Below are 19701 nucleotides of genomic sequence, written 5' to 3'. Positions count from 1 at the left end.
TGCAACATATCAAGCCATTCTGATGAGGACAAAACTTGACGATGTTAAAAACTAACTTGTCCTGCTTGGGTGGACTAATATTATCTATAATCCAAAAAACAAAACGAGAAAGAAAGGCCAAATCTTATCTTACCTTTGTTGATCTATGTGAAGTGACAGCTCTTTTCATTAACAAACATATTAAAATAAGAGCTTGGAAAAATGAAATTTTCTAATGTTGCTTCAAAGTTGATAACGTACTCCCAAGACATTATCACAAACCGAAATAATAACATAGCAATAAAATATAAAAAGATTTTAAGGCCACCCATTCCAGTTACTATTTATTAGGTATCCGTTGTAACTTTTGCTGGTTAATTATTATACCATAATTTCTTCCTGGTCACAGACTTATTCAGTTCATAGGATGAGGTTTCTATTTTCCACCGTTCATCTAAGATAATAAAAACTAGAAGTATATAGCAGTAACGTTTCTTGTTCTTCTTCTTCTTTTGTGAAGGAAGAAATAAATAGAAAAATATGGCTTTGAGAATGTGGGCTTCTTCAACGGCCAATGCACTAAGAGTCTCCAGAACCAATCTAGTTGCCCCCTCTTTTTCTCTTTCCAGATGCTTTTCAACTGGTAATTAATCATGCACAATTCATTGCAGTTTTGGGTATATTATTATTACTTTCAGAAGTAGTATTATGGTTGTTTTTGTTTTCACTTCAAATTTCTTAGAAATGCTAGCTTTGCAGTTCTTGATGGGCTGAAGTATGCATCTTCACATGAATGGGTGAAGCATGACGGTTCGGTGGCCACTGTTGGCATCACTGATCATGCTCAGGTTCGTCTAATTCTGCTTAATGCTCATTATATCCTCTAAGGGATTGCAAATGCTAATCCGAAATCCAAATATATCAATTAAATGAATAACATATGTATGGCATATATAATGCCAACAACTGCTATATATGGTCTACTTATGCTTGTCTATGAATTATAGACAATCCATTTGACTGAAAGAGAAAAGGATAATTGAAGTAGAGGTATTTGAGTGTGTGTCTATTAGTGATGCAATTCAAAGGAGATACATGTTGGATTGTATATCAGAAACAAATTCCTGTAGGATGATGTGTGTACGAAACAGTTTCAGACTTTCAGTTAAGAGATGTTTAAGAGTGGAAGTTAATTTTCAAACATTTGGATGTTTTAGGACCATCTTGGAGAAGTAGTGTTTGTTGATCTACCAGAAACTGGTGGTTCTGTTTCCCAAGGAAGCAGCTTTGGAGCTGTCGAAAGTGTCAAAGCCACCAGTGACATTAATTGTCCTATCTCGGGCGAGATTGTTGAGGTCAACACAAAGCTTACTGAAACGCCTGGCTTGGTAATTATCAGATTGATAAGAAATTGATAGTTCAATTACCAGTTGGTTGAAATGTCATTTTTGTATTATCTTATTTCCATTGTTACTTTGTGCAATCAAGGTGAATTCAAGCCCATATGAAGATGGATGGATGATTAAAGTGAAGCCAAGCAGTCCATCAGAATTGGAATCTTTGATGGGTTCCAAAGAGTACACAAAATTCTGTGAAGAAGAGGATAGCCATTAACACCTGAAGGTGCTTCTTGATCCAACTTGGATTAACTGGCGTGCTTAAGGTTGATATTGTTATACAAATTTCCAGTCAAATAAAACTGTTCAAGCATCAAAATATTTTCCACTTGTCGCGTAGCATCTTTGGCTATGCTGTTCCATGATTTGATTTTTGTAATTAAGACCATCTTGCCCTCTCTTTCAATTCTTCCTGTTAAATAGATGTATCACCAACAACTACACCTCCATCCGAAACAAGTTGGGGTCGGCTATATGAAACCTCACTTACCATGTTACACCATTTTAACTCATTTGTTACATAAATGTATCTTTTCTGAAAATTCATGTGAAACTTTCATGATATTCACAGGAAATTTACATATAAGGCAATCAGAATGGTGAAATCGTTTATTCAGTTACATAAATATAATCATCATTTATACTTTTGTATGAAGTAATGAGCAAATAAGATTTACATGTATGGTTGAAGAATAGGAATGCAAGATAACAGAACATTTACCTGTAGTTGAGAAGAAAATAATGTAGGAGAACTGAAATTTCAAGCCTGGCCAAGTCTGCACCAGGACAAAACCTGCGTCCGGCTCCAAAGGCAAGATACTGCCCAGGCTTGGTTCTACAAAAATGAAGATAGCTGTCATGTAAGAATTTGCCCTGTAATCACTTACATAGATGAATGTGTATACGGCAAATCCGGGGGCCCGATTTCCCTGTCATAAGGTCGCCTCGCGGTCATGCTCCTCGATGCTCGAAGCCAAGGTCGAGACTCACCCTCGGGGGTCGTCAGGTACCGGTCCGAAGGGCATCGCGTTCCAACGGCTATGGCAGGCTACAACATGCGAGAGGGAAGTTCCCAAGGCATACGGCTTAATCTGACAAAACTGACCTACCCGGGGGCCTATTTCAAGACGTCACGTCCAGCCATCCTATCTCCACGCCTTTACAGCCAACACGTTTTTGTACTATAACGGATTTCCCTCTTATATAAAGGGGATCCCCATCACTTTGTAGGGCTCGGCTGATGTTGTTCCAACTATTTCTCCACAAGATCAATAATGTATCTCTCTCTCTCTTTCTTCTCTCTAACTTGCTCGTCCTTACTAGTTCGAGGCTACTCTTAGCGTTATTAGTTTCATACTTGTTCTTCATTTATTGCTTGGTATAGGCCATAAAGAGCCTTTATTTAATCATATCTTAATTGTTATCCCATTCTCGACTACCCCAGATAGCTCGAGATCGAGCTGGATATTGGCCCCGAGGCTTCTTCATCTACCAACCCGAGGCTCGGGCGGCAAGCCCCTAGGTTTGATTACTTCCCCGTTTTAGCTTGAATCTCTTTGTTAAACTTTACTCTTTTAGCATCTACTGCTCTAACAACTAGCATAAAAATAGATCACTTATTTTTAGAATCTCATTCACAAATTTAATTGTCGTTACCATTTTCACGGTAGAGAGTTTGGCGCCCACCGTGGGGCTAAAAATAATAGTGATTATTTTCTTGCTGGTTTCATTGCAAAAATGCAAGTTATCTTTCACACTTTTTCTGGCCCAAGATCTTCGATTTCAGGACAGAGCGCTTAGCTCGGCGAGTAAAATGGGAAACCGGAACCTCGAAAACAACAGAGAAAAGGACACGACCGTCCTAAAGGCCGATACACCACCGGATTCAAACCGGATGGAAGGGAAGGTTCTCCGACATAATGTCCACATGATTATTGGGGGAACCAACGTTCCCCAAGGACCCATGTTCAAACGAATGAGAACATATGCTACGGAAGAAGGACCGACCCAAAAATGTGTACCCGAAGATACCCTTGTATTCAGTGAGGAGGACCTCGAGGCTATGACGGAACCGCACAACGACGCACTAGTGATCTCATTTCTCTTAAACAACACCATGATAAAGCGTGTGCTCGTTCCAGACAACTCGGCCAACATAATCAGGTCAGAAGTAGTAGAACAGCTGGGGCTGCTCAATCAAGTCGTTCCCGTCCCTCGAATCCTCCACGGCTTCAACATGATCGGCGAAGTAACGAAAGGAGAGATCACCCATCCGATCAACACGCCAGGCGCAATCCAGAACACCGAGTTCCAGGTCATCGACGGCGACATGAGATACAACGCCTTACTCGGCAGGCCTTGGATACACAACATGAGGGCAGTGCTCTCAACCTTGCACTAGGTGATAAGGTTTCCCGCGAGGGATGACATCACGACTATACATGGAGAACAGCGAGCAGCAAAAGAAATATTCGCGGTCCACCATAAGATGCCAACCCCACATGCCCGGTCTTGGACGAGGAAGGAAGCATACAGACCCTCAAAGACGATGAGGAAGACTTTTTCGCCCCCCGAAACTTCGCCACCCCCGAGGAATCGAATGCGACCAAATCAACAATCGAAGAGTTGGAGCTGATCGTTTTGATCAAGCACCTCCCGAATCGCAAGGTATACCTGGGAACGGGGCTAACCCCCGAACTCAGGACAGGGTTTGTTCAATTTCTTAGTAACAATATCGATTGTTTTGCCCTGTCCCACCTAGATATGACAGGAATCCGTCCAAAAATAACCTCCCACAAGTTGAGCGTTGATCCCAAATTCAAACCTGCAAAGCAAAAGAGAAGACCGCAGTCCGAGGTAAAACATGCCTTCATCAAAGAAGAGGTAGTGAAACTTCTTAAAATCGGATCCATTAGGGAGGTAAAGTTTCCCGAATGGCTAGCTAACGTAGTAGTAGTTCCAAAAAAGGGGAACAAGCTAAGAATGTGTGTAGATTACAAAGATTTCAATAAAGTGTGCCCCAAAGATTCCTTCTTGTTGCCTAATATCGATCGTCTGATTGATGCTACGGCCGGCCACGAGACCCTCACTTTTCTCGATGCCTACTCGGGGTATAATCAAATCTAGATGAACCCCGAGGATAGGGAAAAGACCTCGTTCATCACAAAGTATGGTACATATTGCTATAACGTGATGCCCTTCGGGCTAAAAAATGGGGGAGCTACATACCAGCGCTTAGTTAATAAAATGTTCGAGCATCAAGTAGGTAAATCAATGGAAGTATATATTGCTGATATGCTAGTCAAATCCCTGCGCACAGAGGACCATTTGACCCATTTGCAGGAAACTTTCAACATCCTCAAAAGCTACAACATGAAGCTCAACCCCGAGAAGTGTGCCTTCGGAGTAGGTTCGGGCAAATTCTTGGGCTTCATGGTTTCAAACAGGGGGATCGAGATCAACCCCGACAAAATAAAAGCCATCGAAGAGATCACAGTGGTGAATAATGTAAAAACCGTTCAACGGCTGACAGGGCGAATAACGGCCCTGGTCAGATTCATATCAAGATCATCAGACAAAAGCCACCATTTCTTCTCCCTACTCAAAAGAAAGAGCAACTTCGAATGGACTCTAGAATGCCAACACGCCCTAGAAGAACTAAAACGGTACCTGACTAGCCCGCCTTTGCTGCACACACCCAAGGAGGATGAAACGCTATACCTATACCTGACCGTGTCCAAAATAGCAGTAACCGGCGTACTGGTTCGAGAAGAGCAAGTTACACAATTTCCTATTTATTATGTAAGTCGAACCTTGGGGGACGCCGAAACCCGGTATCCCCATCTGGAAACATTGGCTCTCGCACTGATAAGTGCCTTGCGCAAGCTGAAGCCTTACTTTCAGCGCCACCATATCTGTGTTCTGCCAACTTATCCCCTCTGAAGCGTACTACATAAACCTGAGTTATCGGGTCGATTGGCCAAATGGGCCATTGAACTCGGAGGGTATGACATCGAGTATCAACCTCGAATGACCATCAAGTCCCAAATCCTGGAGGACTTCATTGCCGATTTCTCGCCATCCCTCGTGCCCGAGGTAGAGAAAGAACTTTTATTGAAATCAGGCACGTCCTCCGGGGTATGGACCCTGTTCACAGACGGTGCCACAAATATAAGAGGATCCAGACTCGGTATAGTCCTAAAGCCGCCCGTTGGCAGCATAATCAGACAATCCATAAAAACCACAAAACTAACTAATAATGAAGCCGAGTATGAGTCTATGATTGTAGGTTTAGAATTGGTGAAAAGTTTGGGGTCCGAGACCGTCGAGGCAAAATGCGATTTTCTCCTCATAGTAAGCCAAGTGAACGGAAGCTACGAATCCTGGAAGGACAGGATGCAGAGGTATTTGGACAAAATCCAAATCACATTATGTCACTTCAAAGAATGGACCTTAGTCCATATACCCCGAGAGCATAACAGCGAGGCCGATGCCCTCGCAAACCTGGGGTCCTCTACTGAAGAAGAAGACCTGCTCCCCGGAGCTGTCTTCCAATTGTTCAAGTCTGTGGTCGAGGAAGGTCACGCGGAGATTAAATCCACCAGCCTGACATGGGATTGGAGAAATAAATATATCATTTATCTGAAGGACGGGAAGTTACCCGTAGATCCAAAAGTATCGAGGGCCCTGCGAACCAAAGCAACCCGATTCTCGCTCGAGAAAATGGGGATCTGTACATGAGAACTTTCGATGGCCCCCTGGCGGTATGCTTGGGACCGAGAAACACGGATTATGTACTCCGAGAGATCTACGAGGGCATCTGCGAAAATCATTCCGGGGCCGATTCATTAGTCTGAAAGGTGATCAAAGCGGATACTATTGGGACAACATGGAAAAAGACACCAGGGAATTTGTCCAAAAATGCGACAAGTGTCAGAGGTTCGCTCCCATGATCCACCAACCCGGCGAGAAACTACATTCCATTTTATCGCCATGGTCATTCATGAAATAGGGAATGGACATCGCCGGCCCTTTGCCGACAGCGCCAGGTAAGGCTAGATTCATTATGTTTATGACTGATTACTTTTCAAAATGGGTGGAAGCGCAGGCCTTCGAAAAAATAAGAGAGAATGAAGTCATAAATTTTATATGGGATCACATCATATGTCGGTTCGGGATCCCGTCCGAAATAACATGCGATAACGGGAGCCAGTTCATCGGGAATAAGGTAACATAGTTCCTTGAAGACAACAAAATCAAGGGAATCCTGTCAACGCCATACCACCCGTGTACAAACGGCCAGGCCGAATCTACGAATAAAACTATCATTCAGAACTTGAAAAAGATATTGGAGAGCGCCAAAGGAAAATGGAGAAAAACACTACCCGAGGTGTTGTGGGCATATCGAACAACTTCAAAATCGAGAACAGGGGAAACACCCTTCTCTCTAGTATATGGCATCGAAGCACTGATACCAGTGGAAGTCAGAGAACCAAGCGCCAGATTCCATCACACTAATGAGGGCTCGAACAATGAGGTCATGACAATGGTCCTCGAGCTGCTCGACGAAAGATGGGAAGCCTCGATGGTTCGGATGGCTGTCCAGAAGAAAAAAATCGAAAGATACTACAACAAAAGGACAAATATCCGATATTTCGGGATCAGGGACTTGGTCCTAAGAAAGGTTACTCTCAACACCCGGAACCCTAATGAAGAGAAGTTGGGACAGAATTGGGAAGGGCCATACTGTGTCCTTGGGATAGTTGGCAAAGGATCCTATAAGCTTGGCACCACGGAGGGCGAACAGCTTCCGAGCAACTGGAATGTATCGATGCTTAAGCAGTATTACTGTTAGGGTGTCCGATTGAAAAATCCCACAAAAATCCTCGGGCAAACATCGCACTCTTTACCTTCGACCGAGTTTTTATCTCGAAACGGATTTTTACCGGCAAGGTTTTTAACGAGGCGACTGATAAGTTAGGATTTTAACATGTTTTATGCCCCTACTTGCCTATGCTTTGATCATATATTGTTACAAAATAGTCCTAAAAGGCTCACAATTGGTGCTTGATCGCATGTTTGATCGACAAAGTGACGAAATGTCAAAGATCGACTCAAAAGGAGTGAAACCTGCTCAAGTATCAAAGACCAAGAAATTTAAGAAAAGAAGGCCTAGTACGGACCACGGAAAGTGGAATGCGGCCGCACTAGGTGGTTCAGAGAGTTGGTGAATCAGGCTAGAAGAAGCGCGGCCGTGGTACACATCACGCGGTCCGCGGCGAAGGCTCCGCGGCCGCACTACTCTTTTGTGTGGTCCGCGGTCATGAGATTCAGAGAGATGAAGTTTGCAAAGCCAGTGCCATGCAGTCCGCGGTCGTGGTTGCACGGATCGCGCCAGCTCTCTCCGCGACCGCAGTCCGTTCTACGCAGTCCGCAGAGTCCAAGTTTAGAGAAGCAGAAGTGAGCCCAGTGCGGCCGCGGTCCATTTAATGTGGCCTGCACTGACCCCGCAGGGGTATTTTTGTCCAGTTTTTCCAGCCTAGTATAAATAGAATATTTTACCATTTTTTAGGTAATTAGATACATCAGTGGAAAGCTGCGCTCGTGAGAACATATTTTGTAGCCATTTTTGGCACTTTTGCTTTACATTTACGATAGATTCTTGTAACTTAATTTTAGCAATTAATTAATATGCTTAGTTCTTCATCTATTTCTTCAATTTCTTTATCTAGCATGAGTATCTAAACCTATTAACTAGGGTTGTGGCTCAACCCTAGTGTGGATAATTGATATGTGTTGCCATCTTGTGTTAGATTGACTATGGGTGTTTGCTATTTGGGTTGATTTTATATTTTAATCTAGAATTGGTGGTTGCAAACACTGATTCAAGCTTTGTGGGTTTAACCCTTCTTGAGAAAGAGAGTCTATAACCCCAAAATTGACCCAACAAGGAATTGGGAGGGACTCATGAGAAATGATAGTCTCAATTAACGGGTTAAGCCTCGAGAGAGTAATTACCCTACTTGAACCGAAGTTGCTTGGTCTAATTTGCCTACCCATTTGGTCTCGAGAGAGTCAATTGGGCAAAGTCACTTTCTCTACTGAGAGGTGTGAGAATGGGTAAAATTGTGCAACGGTTATAGCATAAACCCCAATTATGTCAATCGAACCTTAGTAACATCTACCCGTCAATTAGTCACCTAGGTAGTGTCACGACCCTAGTGCCCTTCTTCCCATTAGATACAACTTAGCAATATTCTCGTAGCATAATTTAGTGTTAATCAATAGTTTTATAAAAATAGTTATAATTCGAAAACCCAAAAATGTTTGAAGTGACATTAGGAGTACAAACACATCTCTAGGATAGACAGATAATCCAACTCCACTACTAGATCCCTGAGGAATTCGATCCTGGCCCTCATATCAGGTAAAAGCTATTGCGACCCGCTCTACCTACCTTAGTGTAGCGTCGAGTTAGCAGTGATCACCTTTTTGGTGCTATTGCCGGGGAACTTATGGTGTTGACTATCTATTTAGTTAGTTTTGTGTTTGGCTTCTCTTTCCTTCTTGTTTACTAATTCTGTTTGTGTCGATCAATCAGGTACAAATGGATCTTAATGCAAATGACCCTCTCGGCAATGTGATAGCGGGGGAGGAGGTAGAGGATCTAGAACAAGATGAGGTCTTACCTTAAGTTCCACGGAGAGGCCGAAATGCCAATATAAATGCAAATGAGAACAATAATATTCCAGACCCTCCTCCGCAACCACCGAGAGTGGCTCCCAGAGTTTTACCAAATCAAGGATACGCCAGTGCTATTGTGCCTCCCGAATCCGGGCAGGGAACTTTTAAATCACAAATTTTATGTTAACCTTGCTCGAGCAAAGAGGGTATTTCATGGGTGCCTCCGATCAAAATGCCTACAAGCACCTGAAGGGGTTCGTGGATACATGTTGGGGTAGTAAGCAGACAAAAGTGTCCGAGGATGCGTTGAGATTGAGGTTTTTCCCGTTCTCTCTTCGGGATAAAGCATTGGATTTGTTAGAAAGGCTCCCCAATTATTCTATTACAACATAGGATGAATTGGCGGACAAATTTATTGCCAAGTTCTTTTCTCCAAGTCATATGAGGGCTCTTCGGGATGAAATTTTAGCCTTCAAGCAAGAGCCAACGGAACCTTTGGACGAGATATGGGAAAGATATAGAACAATGGTGAAAGGGTTCCCTAATAACGACATGACCGAGGCTATGATTCAACAAACCTTTTATCGGGGCATCAACACCACGAATCAATGCATTGTGAACCAATTGGCCGAAGGGAACTTTATGAAACTTTCTTACCAAGAGGCATGTGATGTACTTGATGAAATGGCCGACACCTCTTCGGCATGGCAAAGCCGAGCAAATGTGCCCCAAGGTGACCCTACGGTCATCCATTTGCTCAAGGAATTGAACGATCATGGCCAAGCTATTGCCGAGCTTACAACAACTATGAATCAATTGGCAAAGGCGCAATTGCAACAAGTCCAAAACCCGCGCCAAGTCAATGCAATGGAAGGTGTTTCTATGTTGAAAAGGAGGAAAAGAGGGCAACATCCTCAAGGTAATTGTGAACAATATGACAACAACAATGATGGTGGTGGTTATTCAAATGAGTGCTATGATGACCAAAGCGAAGAGGTCCAATATGTCAATAACTACTAAGGAAATAGAGGCAACTCTTTGAATCAACAATGGCATCCTCAAGGAAATTGGGGCAATCAACAACAAGGCAGAGGTAATTGGAATAACAAAAATCAACAACAAGGTGGTGGAAATTGGAATAATAACAACCAAAACAACAATTGGGGTAATCAAAGCAATCAAGGGAATTGGAATGGTAATAACAATAATTGGGGCAACAACAACAATCAAGGAGGGTGGAACAATAGCGGGAACCAAGGCAACTGGGGGCAATCCACCCCCTTTCCTTCTCAAGGTCCGAGTTCTTCCGGGAGTGATATGGGGAGAATTGAAAGCATGTTCGAGCAAATGATGAAAAAGAACCAAGATTCTGATGCCCAATTAGCTTCTCACAATATATCCGGAACTTGGAGGTACAATTAGGACAAATCCTCAAACGTTGAATACTCATCCCAAGGGTGCGCTACCGAGTGATATGGTAGTGAACCTGAAGGGTGGGAATAATAATCATGTGATGGCGGTTACAACAAGAAGTGGGAGAGGCGGTGATGTGAATGCCTCAAAGCAAAAGCAAATTATGGAAGAAGATGTTGAATTACGGGATGATGATATACCTTTGATTGTTGATGATGTGGTTAATCAAAATGTGAACAATGATGTGCGGATTGATATTGATGATGAAGCCGAGATAGAGACTCAAGATGCCGTGAACCCGTCTAGGGAACACGTGATTGACATGCCCGAGCCGGTTGTACAAAAGGCCAAGGAACCTTTGCCTAGGCCACCTCCACCTTATCCTCAACGGTTAGCAAAGCAAAAGAGTGACAATCAATTCAAAAAGTTCATTGACATGATGAAGAGCCTCACAATCAATGTGCCTTTGGTGGAGGTGCTTGAGCAAATGCCGGGGTACGCTAAGTTCATGAAAGATTTGGTAACAAAAAAGAGGTCGATGGAGTGTGAAACAATTAAAATGACTCATCAAGTGAGTGCCATAGTGCATTCAATGGCACCCAAGCTTGAGGACCCCGTAGCTTTTACTATCCCTTGTACTATCGGAAGTGCGGATTTTACCAAGGCACTTTGTGACTTGGGGGCTAGCATAAATTTGATGCCGTACTCGGTCTTCAAGACTTTGGGAATTGCACAACCTCGACCCACCTCAATGAGACTTCAAATGGCGGATCGATCGATGAAGCGACCTTTGGGCATAATCGATGATGTACTTGTCCAGGTGGATAAGTTTATACTGCCGGCCGACTTTGTCATATTGGATTGTGAGGTGGACTTTGAAGTGCCGATTATTCTTGGTAGGCCTTTCCTAGCTACAGGGAAGGCATTGGTTGATATTGAAGCGAGTGAGTTGACTTTCCGAGTGGGGGATGAGAAGGTGGTATTCCGTGTTTGCAAATAAATGAGACAACCTAATAGCACGGAGGTGTGTTCATTTGTAGACATTGTCACAGCTGTGATAGTGGATGACACAAGTTCCATGATCCATGTTGAAGATCCCCTTGAGGCCGTGCTTCTTAATATAGATGTCAATGATGATGCTAGTAGAGTGGAGTGCGTGAATGCATTGCATGGTATGGGTTCATATTCATATGGGCCTAGGAGGCTATCCTTGGATCTTGAAAACCGCAAAACTCCACCAACAAAGCTATCGATTGAGGAGCCACCAGTGTTGGAGTTGAAGTCACTTCCTCCACACCTCAGGTATGAATTCTTGGGTTCAAATTCTACTTTACCTGTTATTCTTTCTTCTTGCCTTACTAACATGCAGGTTGATTCCACCTTGGCAGTTCTTCAAAAGTGGAAAAGGGCAATCGGATGGACTCTAGCTGATATTCGGGGAATAAGCCCCGCATTTTGCACGCACAAAATCATCTTGGAGGAGGATGCAAAGCCTTCCTTGGAGCATCAAAGAAGACTAAATGAGGCGATGCAAGAGGTCGTGAAGAAAGAGGTTATCAAGTGGCTAGATGTAGGGGTGGTTTATCCTATTTTTGACAGTTCGTGGACCTCTCCGGTGCAATGTGTGCCGAAGAAGGGTGGTATGGCCGAGGTGACCAATGACAACAAGGAGCTCATTCCCACTAGAACGGTCACCGGGTGGAGAGTTTGTATGGATTACCGGAAGCTGAACAAGGTGACTAGAAAAGATCATTTCTCATTGTCATTCTTTGACCAAATGCTTGATCTACCTTGCGGGCTGAGCTTTCTATTGTTTTCTGGATGGTTACTCGGGGTACAATCAAATTCTAATTGCCCTAGAGGACCAAGAGAATACCACCTTTACATGTCCTTATGGCACATTCGCTTTCTCTAGAATGCAATTTGGATTGTGTAATGCTCCGGTGACCTTCCAACGTTGCATGATGGCTATTTTCACCGACATGATGGAGGATATCTTGGAGGTCTTCATGGATGATTTCAGCGTGGTTGGATATTCTTTTGAGGAGTTCTTGGTAAACTTGGATAGAGTGTTGGCCCGATGTGAAGATACCAACCTTGTTCTCAATTGGGAAAAGTGTCATTTTATGGTAGAAGAAGGTATAGTGTTGGGTCACAAGATCTCAAAGCGAGGAATTGAAGTTGATAAGGCCAAAATTGAGGTTATTTCGAGGCTCCCTCCCCTACTTCTGTCAAAGGGGTGAGGAGTTTCCTTGGGCACGTGGGTTTCTACCGGAGGTTCATAAAGGATTTTTCTAAAGTAGTACATCCATTGTGCAAGTTGCTAGAGAAAGATGCAAAGTTCTTGTTCAATGAGAGTTGTATGCACGCATTCGAGCTTCTTAAGCTCAAGTTGACTTTTACCCCCATCATTACCGCACCAAATTGGAGCTTGCCTTTTGAGCTCATGTGTGATGCTAGTGACGTTGTGGTTGGGGCTGTTTTGGGCCAAAGAATCAACAAGATGTTTCATCCGGTGTACTACGCAAGCAAGACCATGAATGAGGCTCAAAGAAACTATACAGTCACCTAGAAAGAATTGTTGGCTATTGTGTTTGCTATGGAAAAGTTTCGACCTTACCTTATGGGGGCCAAAGTTATAGTGCACACCGATCACGCCGCCCTTAGGTATTTGATGACCAAGAAAGACTCCAAGGCGAGATTGATGAGATGGGTGTTACTTCTTCAAGAGTTTGATCTATAAATTGTTGACCGGAAGGGTAGTGAGAATCAAGTGGCGGACCACTTGTCCCGTTTGGAGGAGGGGAGGCCTTGTGACGGACTTGAGATCAATGATTCATTTCCCGATGAACAACTCCTTGCGGTGTCAATGAAGGATATGCCATAGTTTGTCGATGTTGCCAATTACCTTGTGACCAGAATAATCCCGTGTGAGCTCTCTTCTAACCAAAGGAAGAAGCTCAAGCGGGATAGTTTGGATTTCTATTGGGATTAGTCATACTTGTTCAAGATTTGCACGGATGGTGTGATTCGACGATGTGTCCCTGATGAGGAACAATTGGGTATTTTGGAGGCTTGTCATTCCTCTCCCTATGGTGGCCATCATGGCGGGGCGAGAACGGCTTCTAAAGTGCTTAGTTGCGGATTTTACTGGCCTACCTTGTTTAAAGATACGGGCAATTTGGTGAAGAGATGTTATGAGTGCCAAAGAGCCGGCGGAATTTCTAAAAGGGATGAGATGCCCCTCAATACAATTCTCGAAGTGGATATTTTTGATGTTTCGGGCATCGATTTCATGGGTCCTTTTGTGAGCTCTTGTGGGAACACTTACATTCTCATGGCAGTGGACTATGTCTTAAAATGGGTTGAAGCCATGGCTTTGCCCAATAATGAAGCCCGGAGTGTTGTGGCATTTTTGAAAAAGAGTATCTTCACAAGATTTGGCACTCCTCGTGCTATCATTAGTGATGGGGGTCCCACTTTTGCAACAAGGCTTTCGACACGTTGCTTTCTAAGTACGATGTCAATCATAAGGTTTTGACCCCCTATTATCCTCAAGATAGTGGCCAAGTGGAAGTCTCCAACAGAGAAATTAAGAGTATCTTGTCTAAAACTGTCAATGTAGTAGGACCGATTGGTCGAAAAAGTTGGATGACGCTCTTTGGGCTTATCAGACGGCTTACAAAACTCCGATTGGTATGTCACTGTATCGGTTTGTGTTTGGTAAAGCTTGTCATCTTCCGGTGGAATTAGAGCACAAGGCCATGTGGGATTTGAGGAAGTTGAACTTAGAATGGGATGTTGCGGCAAATCTGCGGGTTGAACAACTTAATGAGCTTGATGAGTTTAGATTCCATGCCTACTCCAGCTCGTCCTTGTACAAGGACAAAATGAAGTACCTTCACGACAAATATACTTAGGGCAAGGAGTTCAAGGTTGGAGATATGGTTCTCTTGTTCAATTCCCGGTTACGTCTGTTTCTGGGTAAGCTCAAGTCAAAGTGGAGTGGGCCGTTTGAAGTTGTGTTCGTGACCCCATTTGGTGCTCTTGATCTAAGGAACAAGAATGGTGAAGTATTCAGAGTCAATGGACATCGGGTCAAGCATTATCTTGGGAAATTTGATGATAACCACGTGGTGGCACTTCTCCTTCTAAAGTGATGTGCTGGTAACATGCGTTGTGCCACGACGTTAAATCAGGCGCTGCTTGGGAGGCAACCCATGTATTTTTTTTCCTTTTTGTTGTTTTCTGTGTTTTCTTGGTAGAGTAGGTTTGATTTTTGAGCTAACTGTTGACATGAATGGGTGAAGCATGACGGTTCGGTGGCCACTGTTGGCATCACTGATCATGCTCAGGTTCGTCTAATTCTGCTTAATGCTCATTATATCCTCTAAGGGATTGCAAATGCTAATCCGAAATCCAAATATATCAATTAAATGAATAACATATGTATGGCATATATAATGCCAACAACTGCTATATATGGTCTACTTATGCTTGTCTATGAATTATAGACAATCCATTTGACTGAAAGAGAAAAGGATAATTGAAGTAGAGGTATTTGAGTGTGTGTCTATTAGTGATGCAATTCAAAGGAGATACATGTTGGATTGTATATCAGAAACAAATTCCTGTAGGATGATGTGTGTACGAAACAGTTTCAGACTTTCAGTTAAGAGATGTTTAAGAGTGGAAGTTAATTTTCAAACATTTGGATGTTTTAGGACCATCTTGGAGAAGTAGTGTTTGTTGATCTACCAGAAACTGGTGGTTCTGTTTCCCAAGGAAGCAGCTTTGGAGCTGTCGAAAGTGTCAAAGCCACCAGTGACATTAATTGTCCTATCTCGGGCGAGATTGTTGAGGTCAACACAAAGCTTACTGAAACGCCTGGCTTGGTAATTATCAGATTGATAAGAAATTGATAGTTCAATTACCAGTTGGTTGAAATGTCATTTTTGTATTATCTTATTTCCATTGTTACTTTGTGCAATCAAGGTGAATTCAAGCCCATATGAAGATGGATGGATGATTAAAGTGAAGCCAAGCAGTCCATCAGAATTGGAATCTTTGATGGGTTCCAAAGAGTACACAAAATTCTGTGAAGAAGAGGATAGCCATTAACACCTGAAGGTGCTTCTTGATCCAACTTGGATTAACTGGCGTGCTTAAGGTTGATATTGTTATACAAATTTCCAGTCAAATAAAACTGTTCAAGCATCAAAATATTTTCCACTTGTCGCGTAGCATCTTTGGCTATGCTGTTCCATGATTTGATTTTTGTAATTAAGACCATCTTGCCCTCTCTTTCAATTCTTCCTGTTAAATAGATGTATCACCAACAACTACACCTCCATCCGAAACAAGTTGGGGTCGGCTATATGAAACCTCACTTACCATGTTACACCATTTTAACTCATTTGTTACATAAATGTATCTTTTCTGAAAATTCATGTGAAACTTTCATGATATTCACAGGAAATTTACATATAAGGCAATCAGAATGGTGAAATCGTTTATTCAGTTACATAAATATAATCATCATTTATACTTTTGTATGAAGTAATGAGCAAATAAGATTTACATGTATGGTTGAAGAATAGGAATGCAAGATAACAGAACATTTACCTGTAGTTGAGAAGAAAATAATGTAGGAGAACTGAAATTTCAAGCCTGGCCAAGTCTGCACCAGGACAAAACCTGCGTCCGGCTCCAAAGGCAAGATACTGCCCAGGCTTGGTTCTACAAAAATGAAGATAGCTGTCATGTAAGAATTTGCCCTGTAATCACTTACATAGATGAATGTGTATACGGCAAATCCGGGGGCCCGATTTCCCTGTCATAAGGTCGCCTCGCGGTCATGCTCCTCGAAGCTCGAAGCCAAGGTCGAGACTCACCCTCGGGGGTCGTCAGGTACCGGTCCGAAGGGCATCGCGTTCCAACGGCTATGGCAGGCTACAACATGCGAGAGGGAAGTTCCCAAGGCATACGGCTTAATCTGACAAAACTGACCTACCCGGGGGCCTATTTCAAGACGTCACGTCCAGCCATCCTATCTCCACGCCTTTACAGCCAACACGTTTTTGTACTATAACGGATTTCCCTCTTATATAAAGGGGATCCCCATCACTTTGTAGGGCTCGGCTGATGTTGTTCCAACTATTTCTCCACAAGATCAATAATGTATCTCTCTCTCTCTCTTTCTTCTCTCTAACTTGCTCGTCCTTACTAGTTCGAGGCTACTCTTAGCGTTATTAGTTTCATACTTGTTCTTCATTTATTGCTTGGTATAGGCCATAAAGAGCCTTTATTTAATCATATCTTAATTGTTATCCCATTCTCGACTACCCCAAATAGCTCGAGATCGAGCTGGATATTGGCCCCGAGGCTTCTTCATCGACCAACCCGAGGCTCGGGCGGCAAGCCCCTAGGTTTGATTACTTCCCCGTTTTAGCTTGAATCTCTTTGTTAAACTTTACTCTTTTATCATCTACTGCTCTAACAACTAGCATAAAAATAGATCACTTATTTTTAGAATCTCATTCACAAATTTAATTGTCGTTACCATTTTCACGGTAGAGAGTTTGGCGCCCACCGTGGGGCTAAAAATAATAGTGATTATTTTCTTGCTGGTTTCATTGCAAAAATGCAAGTTATCTTTCACACTTTTTCTGGCCCAAGATCTTCGATTTCAGGACAGAGCGCTTAGCTCGGCGAGTAAAATGGGAAACCGGAACCTCGAAAACAACAGAGAAAAGGACACGACCGTCCTAAAGGCCGATACACCACCGGATTCAAACCGGATGGAAGGGAAGGTTCTCCGACATAATGTCCACATGATTATTGGGGGAACCAACGTTCCCCAAGGACCCATGTTCAAACGAATGAGAACATATGCTACGGAAGAAGGACCGACCCAAAAACGTGTACCCGAAGATACCCTTGTATTCAGTGAGGAGGACCTCGAGGCTATGACGGAACCGCACAACGACGCACTAGTGATCTCATTTCTCTTAAACAACACCATGATAAAGCGTGTGCTCGTTCCAGACAACTCGGCCAACATAATCAGGTCAGAAGTAGTAGAACAGCTGGGGCTGCTCAATCAAGTCGTTCCCGTCCCTCGAATCCTCCACGGCTTCAACATGATCGGCGAAGTAACGAAAGGAGAGATCACCCATCCGATCAACACGCCAGGCGCAATCCAGAACACCGAGTTCCAGGTCATCGACGGCGACATGAGATACAACGCCTTACTCGGCAGGCCTTGGATACACAACATGAGGGCAGTGCTCTCAACCTTGCACTAGGTGATAAGGTTTCCCGCGAGGGATGACATCACGACTATACATGGAGAACAGCGAGCAGCAAAAGAAATATTCGCGGTCCACCATAAGATGCCAACCCCACATGCCCGGTCTTGGACGAAGAAGGAAGCATACAGACCCTCAAAGACGATGAGGAAGACTTTTTCGCCCCCCGAAACTTTGCCGCCCCCGAGGAATCGAATGCGACCAAATCAACAATCGAAGAGTTGGAGCTGATCGTTTTGATCAAGCACCTCCCGAATCGCAAGGTATACCTGGGAACGGGGCTAACCCCCGAACTCAGGACAGGGTTTGTTCAATTTCTTAGTAACAATATCGATTGTTTTGCCCTGTCCCACCTAGATATGACAGGAATCCGTCCAAAAATAACCTCCCACAAGTTGAGCGTTGATCCCAAATTCAAACCTGCAAAGCAAAAGAGAAGACCGCAGTCCGAGGTAAAACATGCCTTCATCAAAGAAGAGGTAGTGAAACTTCTTAAAATCGGATCCATTAGGGAGGTAAAGTTTCCCGAATGGCTAGCTAACGTAGTAGTAGTTCCAAAAAAGGGGAACAAGCTAAGAATGTGTGTAGATTACAAAGATTTCAATAAAGTGTGCCCCAAAGATTCCTTCTTGTTGCCTAATATCGATCGTCTGATTGATGCTACGGCCGGCCACGAGACCCTCACTTTTCTCGATGCCTACTCGGGGTATAATCAAATCTAGATGAACCCCGAGGATAGGGAAAAGACCTCGTTCATCACAAAGTATGGTACATATTGCTATAACGTGATGCCCTTCGGGCTAAAAAATGGGGGAGCTACATACCAGCGCTTAGTTAATAAAATGTTCGAGCATCAAGTAGGTAAATCAATGGAAGTATATATTGCTGATATGCTAGTCAAATACCTGCGCACAGAGGACCATTTGACCCATTTGCAGGAAACTTTCAACATCCTCAAAAGCTACAACATGAAGCTCAACCCCGAGAAGTGTGCCTTCGGAGTAGGTTCGGGCAAATTCTTGGGCTTCATGGTTTCAAACAGGGGGATCGAGATCAACCCCGACAAAATAAAAGCCATCGAAGAGATCACAGTGGTGAATAATGTAAAAGCCGTTCAACGGCTGACAGGGCGAATAACGGCCCTGGTCAGATTCATATCAAGATCATCAGACAAAAGCCACCATTTCTTCTCCCTACTCAAAAGAAAGAGCAACTTCGAATGGACTCTAGAATGCCAACACGCCCTAGAAGAACTAAAACGGTACCTGACTAGCCCGCCTTTGCTGCACACACCCAAGGAGGATGAAACGCTATACCTATACCTGATCGTGTCCAAAATAGCAGTAACCGGCGTACTGGTTCGAGAAGAGCAAGGTACACAATTTCCTATTTATTATGTAAGTCGAACCTTGGGGGACGCCGAAACCCGGTATCCCCATCTAGAAACATTGGCTCTCGCACTGATAAGTGCCTTGCGCAAGCTGAAGCCTTACTTTCAGCGCCACCATATCTGTGTTCTGCCAACTTATCCCCTCTGAAGCGTACTACATAAACCTGAGTTATCGGGTCGATTGGCCAAATGGGCCATTGAACTCGGAGGGTATGACATCGAGTATCAACCTCGAATGACCATCAAGTCCCAAATCCTGGAGGACTTCATTGCCGATTTCTCGCCATCCCTCGTGCCCGAGGTAGAGAAAGAACTTTTATTGAAATCAGGCACGTCCTCCGGGGTATGGACCCTGTTCACAGACGGTGCCACAAACATAAGAGGATCCAGACTCGGTATAGTCCTAAAGCCGCCCGTTGGCAGCATAATCAGACAATTCATAAAAACCACAAAACTAACTAATAATGAAGCCGAGTATGAGTCTATGATTGTAGGTTTAGAATTGGTGAAAAGTTTGGGGTCCGAGACC

At 43.5% G+C, this 19701-nt stretch overlaps 2 protein-coding genes across 2 annotated transcripts; both read left to right on the top strand.

The window, feature by feature from the left end:
* The first annotated feature begins 360 nt into the window (after positions 1-360).
* On the top strand, positions 361-1993 carry LOC104248742 (glycine cleavage system H protein, mitochondrial-like). The gene is made up of 4 exons (XM_009805053.2): positions 361-622; positions 739-827; positions 1197-1367; positions 1468-1993. Exons 1-4 carry the CDS (start codon positions 520-522, stop codon positions 1591-1593), a joined length of 489 nt encoding a protein of 162 aa, XP_009803355.1. The 5' UTR covers positions 361-519; the 3' UTR covers positions 1594-1993.
* Positions 1994-10572: 8579 nt separating this feature from the next.
* On the top strand, positions 10573-15951 carry LOC138871626 (glycine cleavage system H protein, mitochondrial-like). Its single transcript, XM_070149514.1, has 4 exons — positions 10573-10716; positions 14768-14827; positions 15197-15367; positions 15468-15951. Exons 1-4 carry the CDS (start codon positions 10573-10575, stop codon positions 15591-15593), a joined length of 501 nt encoding a protein of 166 aa, XP_070005615.1. The 3' UTR covers positions 15594-15951.
* Positions 15952-19701: the final 3750 nt, after the last annotated feature.

Source organism: Nicotiana sylvestris, chromosome 6 (assembly GCF_000393655.2).
Source record: "Nicotiana sylvestris chromosome 6, ASM39365v2, whole genome shotgun sequence".
Taxonomy (NCBI): domain Eukaryota; kingdom Viridiplantae; phylum Streptophyta; class Magnoliopsida; order Solanales; family Solanaceae; genus Nicotiana; species Nicotiana sylvestris.
The sequence above is the reverse complement of the archived record's forward strand: the minus strand, read 5'-3'. Positions and strand labels throughout refer to the sequence as shown.

Excerpts from the sequence above, each read along its gene's own strand:
- LOC138871626 (XM_070149514.1), top strand. The coding sequence starts at position 10,573 with ATGGCGGTTACAACAAGAAGTGGGAGAGGCGGTGATGTGAATGCCTCA. Across the intron at positions 10,717-14,767 it reads ATCAAAATGTGAACAATGAT|CATGAATGGGTGAAGCATGA; the intron begins GTGCGGATTGAT and ends GCTAACTGTTGA. Across the intron at positions 15,368-15,467 it reads TTACTGAAACGCCTGGCTTG|GTGAATTCAAGCCCATATGA; the intron begins GTAATTATCAGA and ends TGTGCAATCAAG.
- LOC104248742 (XM_009805053.2), top strand. The coding sequence starts at position 520 with ATGGCTTTGAGAATGTGGGCTTCTTCAACGGCCAATGCACTAAGAGTC. Across the intron at positions 623-738 it reads TTCCAGATGCTTTTCAACTG|TTCTTGATGGGCTGAAGTAT; the intron begins GTAATTAATCAT and ends CTAGCTTTGCAG. Across the intron at positions 1,368-1,467 it reads TTACTGAAACGCCTGGCTTG|GTGAATTCAAGCCCATATGA; the intron begins GTAATTATCAGA and ends TGTGCAATCAAG.